Genomic DNA, 17,023 nt, shown 5'->3' with positions numbered 1-17,023 from the left:
AAAAATAAATAAATAAAATTTCTTTTAAAAAAGACTTAGAAAGAACTCAGAAAAATATTTATAATCCACATGTTTTCTCTCATTTTTATCCAATAACTATTGGATAAAACACATTGAGAAATTTCAAATGATATCAGAAAAGAAAAAAAGCCACCATGAAATCAAGCAATGGAGTCTAACAAAACTCTTCTATACAACTATGTAAATCAATAGTACTTTCTTTGAAAGAGAATTAAAAGCACACATAATGCATTTTAATGCAGATTATACCAAGACACTAAGATCTGTAATTCTACTAAATGTCAACAATACTATAACCCACTTATTGTGGATTCAGATATAATGAAATTCCATTTATAGTGAAGTATAATGGAAGTTTTAAATTACATCAATGGAATGTAATATACAAAATACAATTCCAGTAATGGTGAATGTCTTATTAGAAAGAAATCTTGGTGAAATGATGACTTCATTGTAAGTCACCCAGATCCCTCAAAGGGAGTATTCAAAATAACATTAGAATTTAACAGCAATACTGTACTAACTAAATTGCAATAAATGCAATTTATAATTCCCAAATATATGAAACCACACACAATTCTATGAAGAAAGACAGGAAATAGGTGTGTATAAATATAAAACAATACAATAAATAAATTCTAAGCTGCGTTTGGCTATATTTATATTAGAAAATGAATTAAACACTCCATTTAAGTGGAGGAAGAGGTAAGAATTATCTTAAACACACTGGTAAAATAAATAGATGTTTCCTCTAGAGAACATGAAAAATGATCATTCTTTGACTAAATCAAAAAACATGTTATAGATTACCAATAGATTCAAATTTCAACTATCAAAACCCTATCTATCCCAAAATATTATTATAATGCTACAGTTTCCATATTAGCTTTCTTCTTTCTTAAGAAAAATTGCTATATTCCACATTATAGAGAGTTCATACAGAACTAAAATTCATGTCTGGGATTTAGAAAACCAGGGATTCTATTCTTGTCCCTTATTTTTAGCAGACTAAACCACTCATGTTAAGTATCAATCTCCCTTTTCTCCAACTGTAGGGGGTTTACTGTACTGCTTTATGCCACCATACTCAAAGGCTTTGCATAGATGCAACGAAATGGTGGTAAAACAATAAAACACCCAAGACGCCAGGTGCTGAGAAATGTAAACCATATGATAGCTGCATGATGGAAAAGGAGGCTGTAACTATGACTATCAGATAGGATTTGATTTTCTCTCTCCATGGAAATCATAACTATGCTATGTAGATACTTAAATCTAGATGTTTAGTTTATAGACTCTGCTCTATCCACAGGTCATATTAGCTAATCACTGAACAGAAATTTTTTTTAAAGATTTTTTAAATTTATTTTTAGAGAGGGAAGGGAGGGAGATTGAGAGAGAGAGAGAGAGAAATATCAATGTGTGGTTGCTGGGGGTCATGGCCTGCAACCCAGGAATGTACCCTGACTGGGAATCGAACCTGCGACACTTTGGTTCGCAGCCCATGCTCAATCCACTGAGCTACGCCAGCCAGGGCTGAACAGAAATTTTTAAAATGTGTGATAGTCCCAGTTTTAGTAGAATACTTACAGAAATTTGCTAGTATGCTAACAATTCCATAGTTGACTGCAGATTATTTTCCTTATTTGATCACATTGTCTTTTCAATCACTTTACTTTTCTTTATCTAAGAAGAATACTCACCAGGACAATAAAAATTACAGTGCTATGCCACTGTTCTCTCCCATTTAAGTAAATGCCCAATTGAAAGTGTTGTAATGACCTCTTGAGTTCACACAAAATCCAATCCCTAGGTGCTTCAGTTGATATTTTAAAGAGAAAAAAAAACATAGATAATATCAACACAAAGCCCACCTCTCCCACAGCCTCAGCACATGAATACATAAATCAAGGAAGAAAAATAAAAATTCAAGTACATAATATGATGAAGACTTGTACTATATATAATGATCTGTGTGGTTGAGGTGACAGATGTGATCAGACAGAAGTGTATTCATCACTGAGCACATGGAGGAAATTAGTTATTTCACTCCATCTTAAAAGAGGAGGCATGGTGTGCAAAAGTGGGTGTGCTAAGGAAAGAGGAAAGTTTTGTGATGGTTCAGGTAGCTTAGTAAAGACAAACAGGGAGAGAACTGTCTTTTGGAAAAAAAAAAGTGAATGGAAACTTAATTTGGAAAAAGGAAAGTTGGAATCTTCCAAGAAATAAGCTTGGAAAGTATGGATGCATCAGGAAGGAAACTGGTGGGGAATCTTGAATATTGGCTTCTATGATATATTTAAAATGAGGGCTGGAGAACTCCTAAAAGCATCACATACTTAAATATTTAGTGGGAACATCATGTTTTAGCATTCCAAGATCTCACATCTTTTCTTCATGTCCTGCTAATTCTACCTTTGGTTCTCTTTTTTTTGTACTTGAGTAGAAACTTTAACTGTCTACTTTGGACGGCATAATGCTCTTAAGTATCTCCATAATTTTCAATACCTATAAGTATGTGTCCTTTCCTAAAAGTTAGCTCTCCTTTATTTCATCATTCAGTATTCAGTGTGACCACTCTGTCTGCCAGGCTCTGTACTATGCAGTGAGGGTAAAGTACTAACAAAAGAAACCTGGGCCATGCTCAAAAGTCTTATGCTGTCCCACCTTCTCTCAAATTCTATAAGAAAAACAAACAAACAAACAAACAAACACAAAACCCTCATTTGCTGAAGGATCAGCTCTGCCTTGCCTTACATTAGAGTTCTGTTCTTAAAACAAGAATAAATGTGCCATGTTTCTTAAACTACAGATCTCTTTTCTTAATTCTAGGTATGTAACCATTTTGACAATAACTTTAAGGAAGAAGCAGCATCTAAGCACATGCATGTATTATTTGACATATTATGAAGGCCTGGTGAAAAGTTTTCTTAAAGTTTTTTTTTCCTGAAATAAAAAGGACTTCGGAAATGTCAGAGAAAAAACAAAGAAAAATGGAAACACATGACAATAAAGGCACCTATTTGAGTTATATATACTCTATCTCAAGAATTTACATCTTGAATGGACATTTTAATTTTACATATTATAATTCTCATCCAAGGTTCCCTTACATGTAAAAAAAAGTTCTGACTCAGCCAATAACTATGCATACTTAAAACTTTTTTGGTTTATTTTTAGAAAGAGGATAAAGGAGGGAGAAAGTGAGGGAGAGTAACATCATTGTGTGGTTGCCTCTTGTGTGCCCCCTATTAGGGACCTGGCCCACAACCCAGGCATGTACCTTGACTGGGAATCGAACCAGCGACCCTTTTTTTCACAGGCCAGCACTCAATCCACTGAGCCACACTGACCAGGGAGTAGTCTTAAATCCAGAGCTTAAAAATTGCACAGTTCTGCCTGGAATATCCTCAGGTAAAAAAAAAAAATGTATCTCAAGAAGCAAGATAATTTAAAGTCGCCTCACTTTCTAAAATATTTTATTTATTACTTAAGTGGTATTATAATAATATCTTATATCTGTATACATTGTGTTTCAGTACTTATGAAAATTTATATTTTATTAAAATATTCACTCACACTATAAAAGCATTAAGAAAAAAGTACATGGAAGTTTTTAAAAAATGAAACCATTTGATCTGTCAAAAGTGATGTCTTTATTCATTTTTTTTAATTGAGTAACTACCATATGTCAGAATAGAGACTGGAGATATAGCAGTAGATAATAATAAAAGTCCTATTATTTTAAAATTTGATTTAGTAATTTCTAATTGTTAAATATCTAAAGATCTTGGAAGAGTAACTAGTTGATTAAATGCCCTTCTAGCTTTTTCCAATAGCAATAGCTCTTGAAATTTGTCTAAAAGATTGTTGGACTGGTTTTCAACTCATTGACTAATTGAAAATAATAAACAGGACAGATTCATTGCATACATGAAACAACTTTGACCTGATCCATGGAATTATATTCAGAAGAGCCTAAACACAGTCGTGTTAGATTCAAAAATTTTTATGGATCTCCTAGAATCTGAAAAATTCCCTGAGAGGAAAATGTTTTGTCCAGAGGAGTTAATATCCACAGATAGATAAGAAACTTTAGGGTAGTTTTGCTTACTCAGCACATATTAGGTAGTATGCCAGGAACCCCATGCTTAAAACCAGTCTTTGAAAGTTTAGTGGGAAATATTTTGTAGGAGCTTGAGGAAGATATAGTAAAGAGAAATAGTAAAAGTATTTTTGAAGAATTTTTAAATATACTGTTATCCACAAAACAAATATCAAATATATACTTTAAAATATTTCCTTTCCATATCAAATAATGTTTTCTTTTTTTAAAAGATTTTATTTATTTATTTTTAGAGGGAGGGGAAGAGAGGGAAAAAGGGAAAGAAACATTGATGTGTGGTTGCCTCTCATGCCTCTCATGCTACTGGGGACCTGGCCCACAACCCAAGCATGTGCCCTGACTGGGAATCGCAACACCAACCCTTTGGTTCACAGGCCACCACTCAATCCACTGAGCCACACCAGCCAGGGATCAAATAATGTTTTCTATGTTACTGGGAGGTATATGGGGAAAAAAAAAACATATATATATGAAATTTTTTTAAAGGTCATGAGAAGGAGGATTAAGCATGCTATTCAGCAGGACATGTATTCCACATTATCTGTTACCCTTGTCTAATCCTACATGATTTTTATAGAAAAAAAGACAAATCTGTTAAACATAAATTTTGACCAATATACAAGAAGGGACACAAAAAGAAATAAACTAATCTTCCTGAGAGGGGTCCCTTTTAGTACAGGCTTTCCCTGCACAGTGAGTGTTCTAGGAACCCACTGGTATCAGCTGTTGTGAGAGGCTGTGTTTGGCTTCAGTGAATTTGTGTTTTTGAAGAATTTTTCAATGCATTTGCCCATTTCATGATGAGCAATTTACAAATGTACCTGTCCACACCATGCTAAGTATTCAACAGTTTTTGACCAAAAACAGCACTACCCCAGTGCCCCACCCTACCTATTCATCCTTTCTTGCCCCCAGCACTTTCTTTGTTTGTTTCCTTAGATGAAAAATGTCTTCAAAGGGAAACAGTTTGCCCCTGTGAAAGAGGTAAAACAAAAACCGGCAGAAGCACTAAAAAGCATCAAAAATAAAGAGGTCAAAAACCATTTTGAGCAGTGGAAAAAACTCTCGATAGGTGTATTGCGTCAAATGGACAATATTTTGAAGGTGACTAAAGTTTAAACATGTAAGAATAAATACACAATTTTTTATAAATAAACTTCAATTTTGGGGGGGGGGTCCCCTTGTAAAACCAGCCTAATGATTAAAGATAAATGACACTAGAAAAAGAGATGGTAGGTTGGGCTCCAAACACATGATCTTCAAAAATTTAGTTATTTAAATTATAATGCTAAAAAGGTTCTAAGCAAGTTGTCTACTTAGTCTATAAGAATATTACCACTGTTCAGGTTTTAACACACCAGTGTTTGATAATAACCATGTTCTACAAATCTAAATTTCTTACCTATCAGGGAAGCAGGAAACAGATCCTCCAAAGAGTGAGAATTTGGGTCAGAAGGTGAATCCTTAAGTTTCTGGACATCTCATAAGAAACCAAGAGAAACAGTTTAGATCCACCATTAGACACCTACATAACAGTTTTGACAAGATGGGCAGAGTGTAGAGGATCATATTTTGGGTTCCAAATATTATAACCCCTTTTGAATGCTTTTCAAAGCAGAAAACTTTCAAAGTTTTGGGGGGTGGGGGGTGGAATGAAAGAAAACTCATTATTTCAAGAGACACATGAGACATAGTGCTTCCAGCAAGGATACTCCTGAAATGCATGTCCATCCCGATGTGAATTTGGGAGCTCATTAAGGCCTGCTAATTCAGGATTCCAAATATTAGTATTCTTCCTTTGGGTTAAACCTTGGTCATAAGTTTACTTTTTAAATCCACTGGAGATGATCCTATCTCTCACCTTGGGCAAGAAAACTATGTCTGCTTCTAATTGGACAAATGAAAGAAAAAAATGGGAAGATGGCATGCAGATATTTTGAATTTCCCCAAGTGTGTATGGCTGATTTTCACCACTCCCTGCTTTTCTCTCAACAGAAGCTCTCTGGCTTTGTGTTCTTTGGGGGAAAACATGGTTTTTCTGTCCTGGAGTAAAAACTGAAATATTTTAGGCTCTTTCTGATTACAATATTAATTTTTACATAGCAATGGTCTTTGAAGATCTAAGGAAATCAACTATAGTCTACTCTGTAGAGCTAAAAGTATAGTCCATAGATCCCTGTGAGCCAGTATTCAAAGTAAAAATGCTTTTCATGACAAGACTTAGTCGTTATTTGCTTTTTTCACTCTATTGACATTTGCACAAATGGTACAAAAGTACTAGGGGTAACACTGATGATGTGTTAGCATGAATAAAGGCAAACTATGCTAGTGGTCATTTTAGTCTTTACCCACACACACTCACACAAGAAAATAAAAAAGTAGTTTGACAGAAGAAATCCCTGATGAAGAAAAAACAATTATTGATTTATTAAATTTTGTTCCATGGGCACATCTTTTTAATATCCACTGTAAACTGAAATATAATGGTTGATTGGAGAAGAAAACACTTATACAAGGGTTGGGCAAATGTAGGTTTACAGTTGTGAGTACATGAAACACAGAGTTTATTTTCATATCATTATTTATTAATTATTATGTTGTTTTTCCATATGAACAACTGTAAACCTACTTTCACCCTACCCTGTAAAATTGCTTGTGTTGCACAGTAAAGTAGCCGTTTTTTCATGAAATGTGCTTTTTACCCCAAAGAAAGTTGAACAAACTATGAATTCTTGAGTTTTAAAAATGTCTGACTTAATGGACATTTTGTCAAAAAGGAATTAAGTAACTGAAGAAAATTTGTTGCTAATGATTACATTTGAACTTGCAAGTGAAAATAAAAATTTTGGAAAACCTGTTCCAACACTCTAAGATTAATAGCTGCTGATATTTAAAGATCTTTCTAATGCAACCAGTGGTAAGTAAAAAACTCTTTCCAAGTGCAAGAGAAACCAGTGGAATTTAATATTATAGAATAAAAAAGGAAAATTGGTATAGTTTCAGATAGCATACTGTAGCCAATCTCTAAAAACATAATACATATTTAGGTAGAATAAATGAAAGACATATAGCTACCTTAAAGGGCATTGAAATACTCATCCATTTTCCAATAACATGCCTGTATATGTTATTTCTTCACATATTTAACCAAAACAACATATTCTAATAATTTGCAGAAGCAGAAATAAGAAACTAGTTATATTCTATTGAACCAGACATTAAAGCAGTTTGAGAATATAAAAACAGCATCATTCTTCTCACTATGTTGTCTTGTTTTGGAATATAAAATTCTTTTTCATTAAAACTATGTTGTTTGTCAACATGTAATTATTTTTATTACTTTTCTTTTAATTGAGAAGTAAGCATATTTGGATTTCCCAATTTAAATTTCTAATACAGTATAATTAGCTTGTTATTTTTAAAAGAATAAAGAAATCTTAACAAAAAGCTTGAGAACCACTAGACTGAAAATAATAACAAATCTTTATGGAGCACTTACTATGTGTCATATATTTTTCGAACACATTACATATTTTAAAAAGGTCTTTAAAAATAGTTTATTAATCCCTAAGAAATGCATGTCCAAAAATGAGAAATTCTTAGAAAAAATGTTTATTATATCATATGAAATATAAATAACTGCAAAGTACTATTAAAATTCCCATCCTGTTGCCTGTTTAAATCACTTCTCACATTGAGCTACTAACATAACTATTAGCTAATTATAGGACCTTGTGTTTCTTCCCGTCTCTGCTGCTGACTTGCTGTCTGACCTTGACAGAATTCTTCAGTCTCTCTGCAGTGACCTAGTTTGCCATGTATATGATCTCTGAGGGTCTACTCAAAGAAACTTTCATGTTTTGCTTTTCTTCAGAAAATGGGATGTTGTCTGCACTGCAAACACCACTTTTGAGTTTTGTGATCAAATAACAAAGGGGAAAGAAGAAAAAAGCTAAAATTTACTGATGAGCTACCAAGTATTTTCACGTATGTTATCTCACTTAATTCAACTCTAAAAGTGTAATAGGAAATTTAAACTCTGACTCAGGTTTTTGCTCTTAGTGAAAAAAAAGTGGTAACATGGCTATGAAACCAATCGTTTCTACCTCCCAAGTCTTTACTTTTTCTACTATTCAAGGTTATGTCCAAAACAGAGGAATGTATATAGAAATTCAAAGTATAAAAAGGTATAGGCTAATGGGTATTCTGTGTAGGCTAAGCTATAAAGTTCATAATAGTAAACTATTAATACAAAAATTTCAATTAAAACTATATTTATTTATTTGTGTTTTTAAGTATATGAGCAAATTCTTTCATCAATGGCCTCAGCTAAATTTGTTATACCACTGTATTGGAGAAAAAGTGCTGATTTAAGCGAGAATTTCTTGGCACCAAGACAGTCTTTAGACTTAATTCACTTGAGGCATTTTGAAAATATATGTATATTGAGGCCTTAACAGATGCTGCACACTTTCTGTTCATTATTTTACATACTCCTCCCAACAAGCCGATGAGATGAAGTGGCGACCTGAAATGGCAACCGCACTACCTCATGTTCTCCCGTGTACTGTCAGCCTCATCCAGTAACTGAAAAAGGCAGAGGAGGCACTGAGCCAGAAAACTGTGGTAGCTATACAGGCTTTGGATAAACTGTATTTGATGTGGCAAACTCTTACATGTTACCAGAAACTTAAAAGAGATTTCACCTTATGGTTGTAATGGTACAACTACCATACTAAAAATATAATGATCCCATTTACAATTTATTCTGCAGTCTGTAATTGATTTATCAAAGCAACTAGACTTTTCTGCAAATTCAATTTTCAGATTCTCTTATTCTAATTTTTTTGATAAAACTGAAAAGCTAATGATTTTAAAAAACAAATCAAATAGGAATATACTAAATATACCAATAAGGTGCTGTGAGTTCTGAACTTACGAATAGTACATACATAGATGTAAATACATGTACATCCACAGACATACCCTCTCCAAGCCTAGAAGGTATGCTAAATTTTCTGTCTTAAGTGAGAGGTCAACTTTAAATGGAGCTCTTTCCATCGTTTTGTCAGTGTTTTATACTTTTTCAGAAGGAATTTTGAGATTAACTTGACTCTTGGGTGTATCTGGTTGAGTCTTGCTCTTTTCATTCACTGGTATATGCATTGACCTTTTTTTTTCAAAGAATTCAGTAAATAATAAATAACATATTTCATGTATAGGTATACAGATATATACTTGATAAACAAACATCTAGTTTTAACTCACCATGTAAGGTTAGATTATGCCTCAAAACTATCTTCAGATAGTAATTATCAGTGGTGTTTAATAAGATTTAAGTGAACTTCGTTTCACATAAGTCTTCTTAAAAGTTATATTTGTTAGAATCAAATCTTTAACAACCATATTGTATTTACAAGAAAGATACTAAAGGAAAAAGGAAAAAGAAGGAAAGTAGAAATGGAGGGTTAAAGAGGAGAGAATGAAAGAACAAAGGGGAAGAAAGGAGGAAGGGAGGGAGGGAGAGACAGCAGAGAGAGAAGGAAGGAGAGAGGAGGAGAGAGAGACAGAGAGAGAGAGAGAAGCTAAGCAATTTCTTTACCTAAGTTTCTTCTAAATAGAATTTAGTCAGGCCAAAATTGCATTACTTTACTCCAAAGGTTACTACAAGACTTATAATGATGCTTAAGGAAGTTATAAAAATCGAAACAAAGCATAGACTAAGTTTGTGATTGTAAAAACAGGTAACATTTCAAAGCTTATTTCATAAAAGAAGCCATCAAATCAATATATCATTGTGTCATTTTCAACAATAGTATCTAAACTGTTAGCTCTGAAATGAACAATGAGAAAGAGAACTCTAACACACACACATATTCATGTGGGATTATGAATAATTTACTTTTGTTTTAACACACATATTAGTTAAACTCTCTCTAAGAAAACTATGGCATAGTTCCAAGAACACTGGGGCAAGATAAAAGGATGTGGAGAAGTTCCCTGAGTCATTTTAAGTATCGATAATATTTTAATTGTGGAATAGAATCAAGATGTCAAAAGTAAAAAAAAAAGTTTTACAAAGATTCATTTGAGCTTCCCAATGATAAGACACATGAAGTAGAATACAGCACATTCTGGAATGAAATCACTGAAATATGCTCTATAAATGGGAGGTTTGGGCCAGGAGATAAATCTAAAACAATCCTGCTTTTGGAATACTGGACTAGTCCAAAGGATTACAGCCTGCTGGAAGAAATAAATAGTAAATAGAAAATAAATATTAAATAAAATTTCATTCATTCATTAACTCTGCTCAAACCTCTCCAATACCACCATCTCTCTCAGATGGAAAAGTGATCCAGCCCCCATTACTGCTCTGGCCTTCTCATTACGTGCCAGCTTAGACCTGTATAAACCTGTTCCCTATGTGGAGGGTACTTATTCTTCCACCTGGTATCTGTATGAAGCACTCCCACATCACCTTCAAGTGTTTGCTAAAGTGTGACCTTCTCAATGAGGTCAACTTTGATCACTCTATTTAAAATAGCAGCCAACCTCCCTCCACTCCTAGAACTCCTGACTCTTCGTATCCTGCTGCGTTTGATTATCTAGGCATCTCATCACCCACTACATTCCATAAAACACTCTTGTCCGTTATATCACTGATTCATTATAGATTCATCATATTTTCTGATTCCTCAACTAGAATATAAACGCCACAAGAGAGAGGATAATTTTTGTCTGTTTTACTTACTGAACACATTCATCCATTAGCCACATTTCAATACATGCACATCCAGCCTCACTGATCTCCTGCACGGATTCTCCTTTGAATGCAGTGTCACCCGTTGGTTCAGCACAGGACTAATCTTTTTTTCTGCCTGTCTGGCTACACTGAGTCTGGCATGGGTCTTGAAAACCATGTGCAATTGAGTTCTGTCTCTCTCTAACTTCTACTTTGTTTTCTCATCCACCACAAATGGGCTTCTGCCTAAGTTCCGGTTAGCTACCCAGTTAAAAGTTGTGACCGTGCACAAATCCTAAACCTCAATCTTCTGTTTCACCATCCGTCAGGGCACTGATAACACTTCCCTTCTGAGCTTGTTCCCTGTCTCCAGCTAAATAAGGGCCTGTTGCAAACTGAGCAGATGACCTGGAGTCACCATTCATCTTTATTATTATCATTACCCTGTTTGGAAGCTCTTCCAGCCATGCTGCAACCACACAGCACAATCCCACTGGAAAAGTAGGTTGCCTGGAAACAACCATGCATTTGATACATCCTTCAGACTGCATAACTGAGACAGCTAGCCACCCAGTGATCATGCTGTGTGTGTATAGGCCAGGTTGAAGTTAATTTCCCCTATTCTGACCCCACTAGGTCCCAATTCTCCTACTTCTAATGTGGTCCAGAATTGTGACCCCATGGTTGTAAAGCAGATTATGAAAGATGTGTGACATCACATAATGTTCAAGTGAATTTTTTTTATAGTTCACTGCCAAATCTACTCCAATCAAAAGAAGGAACAATGATTCAGTCTCAGAGATCCAAGTAGAAATGTCTAGCGCATTAGTCATTGTTAATGAATAATCGGTATTTACTAAGTGTATGAATAAAAAAGTGACAATTATCTGCATTATATAAGTGGAGACTGAGAAAAATGCTGTGAAATAAGATCTACCCAAAAGTAAACTTTTTGTCATACCTACTGTGCTACAGTTGAAAGGTATAAGAATTAAAAATCCACCTGCTTAGGAGGTTCTTCCCATTTAACTAAATCCATCCTATAAAATATAGACTCATACCTTCTTCAGCAGTTGTACCTAGGAATAACTCTTGGAATATGTATTTAAGTTTTGAAATAGTTACATTTACAAAAGGTAAACACAGTAGTTATTTGTGTAGGTGTCAATCATCCCATATTTTAGGATCTATGGTAACTGAGATGAATTATGGAAGAATCGGCAGAGCACATACATAATCCCTAGCAACTCTTTGAGTTCATTTTGTATGAAATCCTAGTATAAAAGCTTTAAAAATAAGATAGATTAGCAACTTGCATATACTGATATATGAGAATAAAAATCATAATATAAAATTTGTCATTAAAATTTTACATACTTATAATAGTCAATGTTGAATGTTCTTATTCTCAGCAATAAATTTATCTGTAATTAATGATTTTTTTGAAACTATTAGACCAGTATGTAGTAAATGAGCCAGTAAGTTACATATGAAGCAAAAGAAGATACTCCAAAAAGTTAACTTCAGGTTTACAGCTACAGTAAATCTCCTGAAAAACTTCTCAAGTAATTTATAAAGTGTTCTTGTATTTTATAGCACAGGATATTTTAGAACTGCAATTGATGGTGAGGTGGAAATTCCATATTAGATTTTGAAGCATGCTTGCCAACAATGTGTGAGGACTGTCTCAAACATGTTTTTATTTTAAATCCCAAAAGGCATCTGAAAACATAGTTATGTACATTTAGTATTTACTTGACATTTTAAAGAATTCAGAAGTTTAAATGCAAGTTTGCACTCCAAAGACAATAGAATGCAATACTAGAATGCTGGACTCAGAAAAGGACTGGGGACTCCATGAGTCCTAACTTCTTTGTGGAGGAAATCCATACCAAAGCATCCCCCAAAAGGTGTGTATTTATTCACCGCATGCACATTTCCAGAAGCTAGGTGCTCCCCCAGTTATGTCTGAACAGATCAGAATGGGGAGAAGGGGCAGGATTCCTCCCATTTTATTGAACTTAAACAGTCCTCTTGGTCGTATATTTCTATGGATCTGAGTTTAGGCTTTAGGAAGGGCATTTAGCCTCTCTTGCATATAACAACATTCCAAAACTTTGAGGATATCCCTTGGATTCTCTCAATCTTTCTTTCTCTAAATTAACAAACTATACTTGGAATTTTCAGATTCCTAACTATTGTGTTCCAGTTCCTCTGAATTCATATCTATTTGTCAGTGGAGCACAAACCAGTCTGCTTTTATGAGTCTTTTAAAGGTTTTATTTATTTTATTTTTAAAGAGAGGGGAAGGAAGGGAGAAAGAGTGAGAGAAACATCAATGTGTGGTTGCCTCTTATGCACCCCCTACTGGAGACCTGGCCTGCAACCCAAGCCTGTGCCCTTACTGGGAATTGAACCAGAGACCATTTGGCTCACACATTAGCACTCAATCCACTGAGCCACAACAGCCTTAGCTGCTTCTATGAGTTTTTATAAAAGTGAGTTGGTTAACATTCCTGTCACACTATATGTTCATACTGAAATTACTGAAATTCAGACTTGTCCTTTCTCATTCTGTCTTCGTATTCCTTCCTATGCATATAAAGCAGACAACAAATTTCCAGAATAAGGCAAATGAAATTATTTGACATCTAGATACAAATAATAAAACCAACTTCATGCATCTCCTATTCGTGGTACACACTACAGAGTTCTTTCAAGTTCCTGACTCTGTTTTTTACCAGCTTAGCTACCAAAATCAATTCTGGACCTCTTGAAATTCTGATAAGCTTGAATTTCATGTTTTTCATCAAGCCATTACCAGGACAAATAAACATAAGAAAATGTCTCTCACACTTCTAGACACCTTTTTTCCAGATTAACTTCAACCCATTATCCAATATTCTTTCATAACTATTTTCAATCAGTTATGATTTACCTACCATTACATTACCATTGCCACATACTATTCACAAAAATGTCAGGAAAAGACTGTAACACTGTCTTACTGAAATGCAAAACCACGTTGACTATCATTCTTCTATTTTGTCACTAAAATCTGGTTAAAGGATTTCTTGGAAATACAATTCTTTTTGAATCAATGTTATTCATACCACAGTTTTATACGTTATAGAAACCACACAAGATTTTTTAAAACAAACAAAATATCTGGTTAAGTTTCTAACTCAATTCAACATTTAAAAATGATTGCTTCATGTCAACATTCTTAATAAATTGGCACTGTATTAAAACAAAAAACAGAGCTCATTCTCAACAATAGTGTTTGGCGAAGAATGTCAGGGCTAGTATAATCAAAAAGGAAAAAGGTGACAATAGCCAAGAAAACACTTCCATCAAACTCTATCCAATGATTTTCACTAAGAACTTGACTTAGCACAGCACTGAAAAGGAAATATGCCTCAAAAAATAAATAGAAAGAAATATTGGTATCATAAAAAGAGAATTTTAGCATAAACAAAACTAAGTTATTTCAGTTCCTAAAAGTAAGTTTATTATCAGTTGCATTGGCTGAAGTCACAGCTACTCGAAACCTCAGGTTTTCAATGTGTCCAGTAAGGGTAACAGTAGTGGAAGGTTAAATAAGCTCAGGCATGTAAGGCATTTTTTTATTATAAAGCACTATACAAACTTAAGGTATTATGAAATATATATATATATATATATATATATATATATACTTTTACTAAGTAGGTTTCAACCATTTATCCTTGAATCAATCCTAAATATATTACAAAGAATCCATAAAAATATACAATAGATTCTAGATTGTAGAATATAGCAGTCTATATAGTACACTCAATGTTAGGGTTATTTTACATAAAATCCCTTATTGTATATAGCATCCAAGTTTTCTTTCGACAAAATGGCAATATAAAAGTTCCCTTCTGCATTTACCTCAAGCTATACCTAGACCATAGAAATCAGAGTTCATTTTATTTGACAGTGGGGAGAGGAGAGGGAAGAGAAGAGAGGAGAGGAGAGGGGAGGGGAGAGGAGGGGAGGGGAGAGGAGGGGAGGGGAGGGGAGGGGAGGGGAGAGGAGAGGAGAGGAGAAGAGAAGAGAAGAGGGGAGGAGAGGAGAGGAGAGGAGAAGAGAAGAGAAGAGGGGAGGAGAGGGCAGGAGAGGGGAAGGGGGGGTAAGGAGATGGAAGGGGAGGGGAAAAGAGGGGAGGGGAGGGAAGGAGAGGGGAGGAGAGGTTGAGCTGGAAGGGTGGAGGTGAGAGGGGTGAGGAAGCAAAGAAGAAAGAGAGAGATGGGGAAGGGGGAGGGAAGAAGAGAGAAGGGGAGAGGAGGAGAGGGGAGAGAAAGGGGAAGGGAAACGCACTAAGGAAAATTCTGAGGAACTACTTGGTCCCTACTCTGCAAGCGAGCTGAAGGATTGGTGCTCCCGGCCTCTCTCACTCCCAGCTGCCTGACAGTATTAAAGGATTGTGTATTGTTAAAGCATATTTTATAACTGAGCACAGTTAACACTTAAAAATAGTATTATTATAAATCAGTTGTCAGATCTATTCTCAAAATCACTGTCTCATAAATGCTATTAATTAAGCCACATTGACCTCATTTTACCTCTCAGAGAAGGAAAAGCAAAAATAGAAGGAAAAATCATATGGTGAACTTAGATCATTTTTATTCTCAGAATTTTAACCAGGGATGTATTGTAACAAGAAGCTTAGAGTACTTTTTAATTCCTTTTTAAATAAAATAGTAATGCTAGAAACTCTAGAATACAGGAGGAAAACTATCGGAGCTACTAGACACAGCTTTATTTCAGTTAACTGGAAGAGGAATAAGTGTATTCCAAAAATTTGGCAGACACAGCCTCATTAAAACTTTCAAAGGCGGCTAACCTCTATGTTTTTTACTCTTAGGGTAAATTATATGATATAGGAGAACAAACCTTAAATATTTCTTAATTTTTCCTTTGATGCATGTTTTTCAATTTACAGAAATGTTTGCTGAAACTGTATACTATAAATTGTATTTTTAAAACACTGCACATGTGCTTCTTTTAAAATTCATGATCATAAAATAACTCTTCAAAGGTTCCCCAGAGTTTCAGAAATGATATGCGTATAAACATTAAAGCTCTCTGAAGAGAATAATTTGAGTTACATTAAACACAACTGTTTTGCAAAGTCCCCTGCAGTTTATATCTGGTCATTTTGGTCTTAATTAAAATACAGATGACATCGCAGTCTCCTCTGTATTTTAAGCGAGGAGAAAGTTCACTGTAATAGGGTACCTGAGATAGGATGTGGGTAAGACAACGGGAGGCTGGAGGTGCCGTTGACATGAAAGAAAAAATCCACGCACTTAACCACTTTACAAACCTTGTTCAAATAGTTACAAAGTCCCTTAAAAAAAATCAGCTGCCTTCCATAAACTTTCAAGATGAGCCGCAGCCTGGGAAACCTTTCTCTGCAGGGAAGGAATCTGATTTGGAGAAACTTTTTCAATTGGTTAAAAGTTTGCCTCTTGGAAAGATTTTGGAACTCAATTTGCAGGATGGATAGTGACAGTAAGTTCTCTGAGAAACGAATGAACAACGAAAAGCACTTCATGTTCTTTGAGAAAAGACAGGCGATTTCCTTTACCCAACTCAGGGAGTTAAAAGTGAACTTGCTTCAACCTTAGACCCTCTCGCCCCAAAGTGCACCCCAAGGACAGAGCAGGAAAGCGGTCCCCTGCCGGCAACTGTCGGAAGAAGGGACCAGTGAGCACCCTCTGGCCGACAAAGTTTGTTATCTAGAGCCCATGCCTCGACTGTACCTCTTTGCTGATGCGCCTGGGGCAGCTGCTGCAGCCGATGCTCCTGGCCGTCCCCGAGGCCCCCGCTGAGCAGCAGGACCAGAAGGACCCCGGCGGCTCCTGGCATCGCGGTGGCCCCGAGAGGATCCACTTCTCAGCAGCCGGAGGATTCTCTGCCGCTTGGTCCCCTGCCCTGGCTTGTGAGCCGAGTGAGCGGCAGCTGCTGGGTAAGAGGAGGAGACAGCCCCCACTGGCTTTGGCTCAGCCGCCGAGGGCGGAGGGTGGGGTTGGGGGGAGGAGGACACTCCCCCACCCTCCCCTTCGCACGCCCTCGCCCCGAGGATGTCCAGGCACAGGCCC

General features: G+C 35.6%; 1 protein-coding gene across 4 annotated transcripts in view; it reads right to left on the bottom strand.

Moving 5' to 3' along the window:
• Positions 1-16,952, bottom strand: part of LAMA2 (laminin subunit alpha 2) — a 516,934-nt gene extending 499,982 nt beyond the window's left edge. For 2 of the 4 annotated variants that reach the window (XM_036024687.1, XM_036024688.1), the window contains exon 1: positions 16,685-16,952. In XM_036024687.1, coding sequence (XP_035880580.1) covers positions 16,685-16,790 — 106 coding nt within the window. In that variant the 5' untranslated portion in view covers positions 16,791-16,952. The remainder of the gene's footprint in view (positions 1-16,684) is intronic. The other 2 variants (XM_028508983.2, XM_036024689.1) reach the window with 1 other exon arrangement.
• Positions 16,953-17,023: the final 71 nt, after the last annotated feature.

Source organism: Phyllostomus discolor, chromosome 4, assembly GCF_004126475.2.
Source record: "Phyllostomus discolor isolate MPI-MPIP mPhyDis1 chromosome 4, mPhyDis1.pri.v3, whole genome shotgun sequence".
Classification (NCBI taxonomy): Eukaryota; Metazoa; Chordata; class Mammalia; order Chiroptera; family Phyllostomidae; genus Phyllostomus; species Phyllostomus discolor.
The sequence above is the reverse complement of the archived record's forward strand: the minus strand, read 5'-3'. Positions and strand labels throughout refer to the sequence as shown.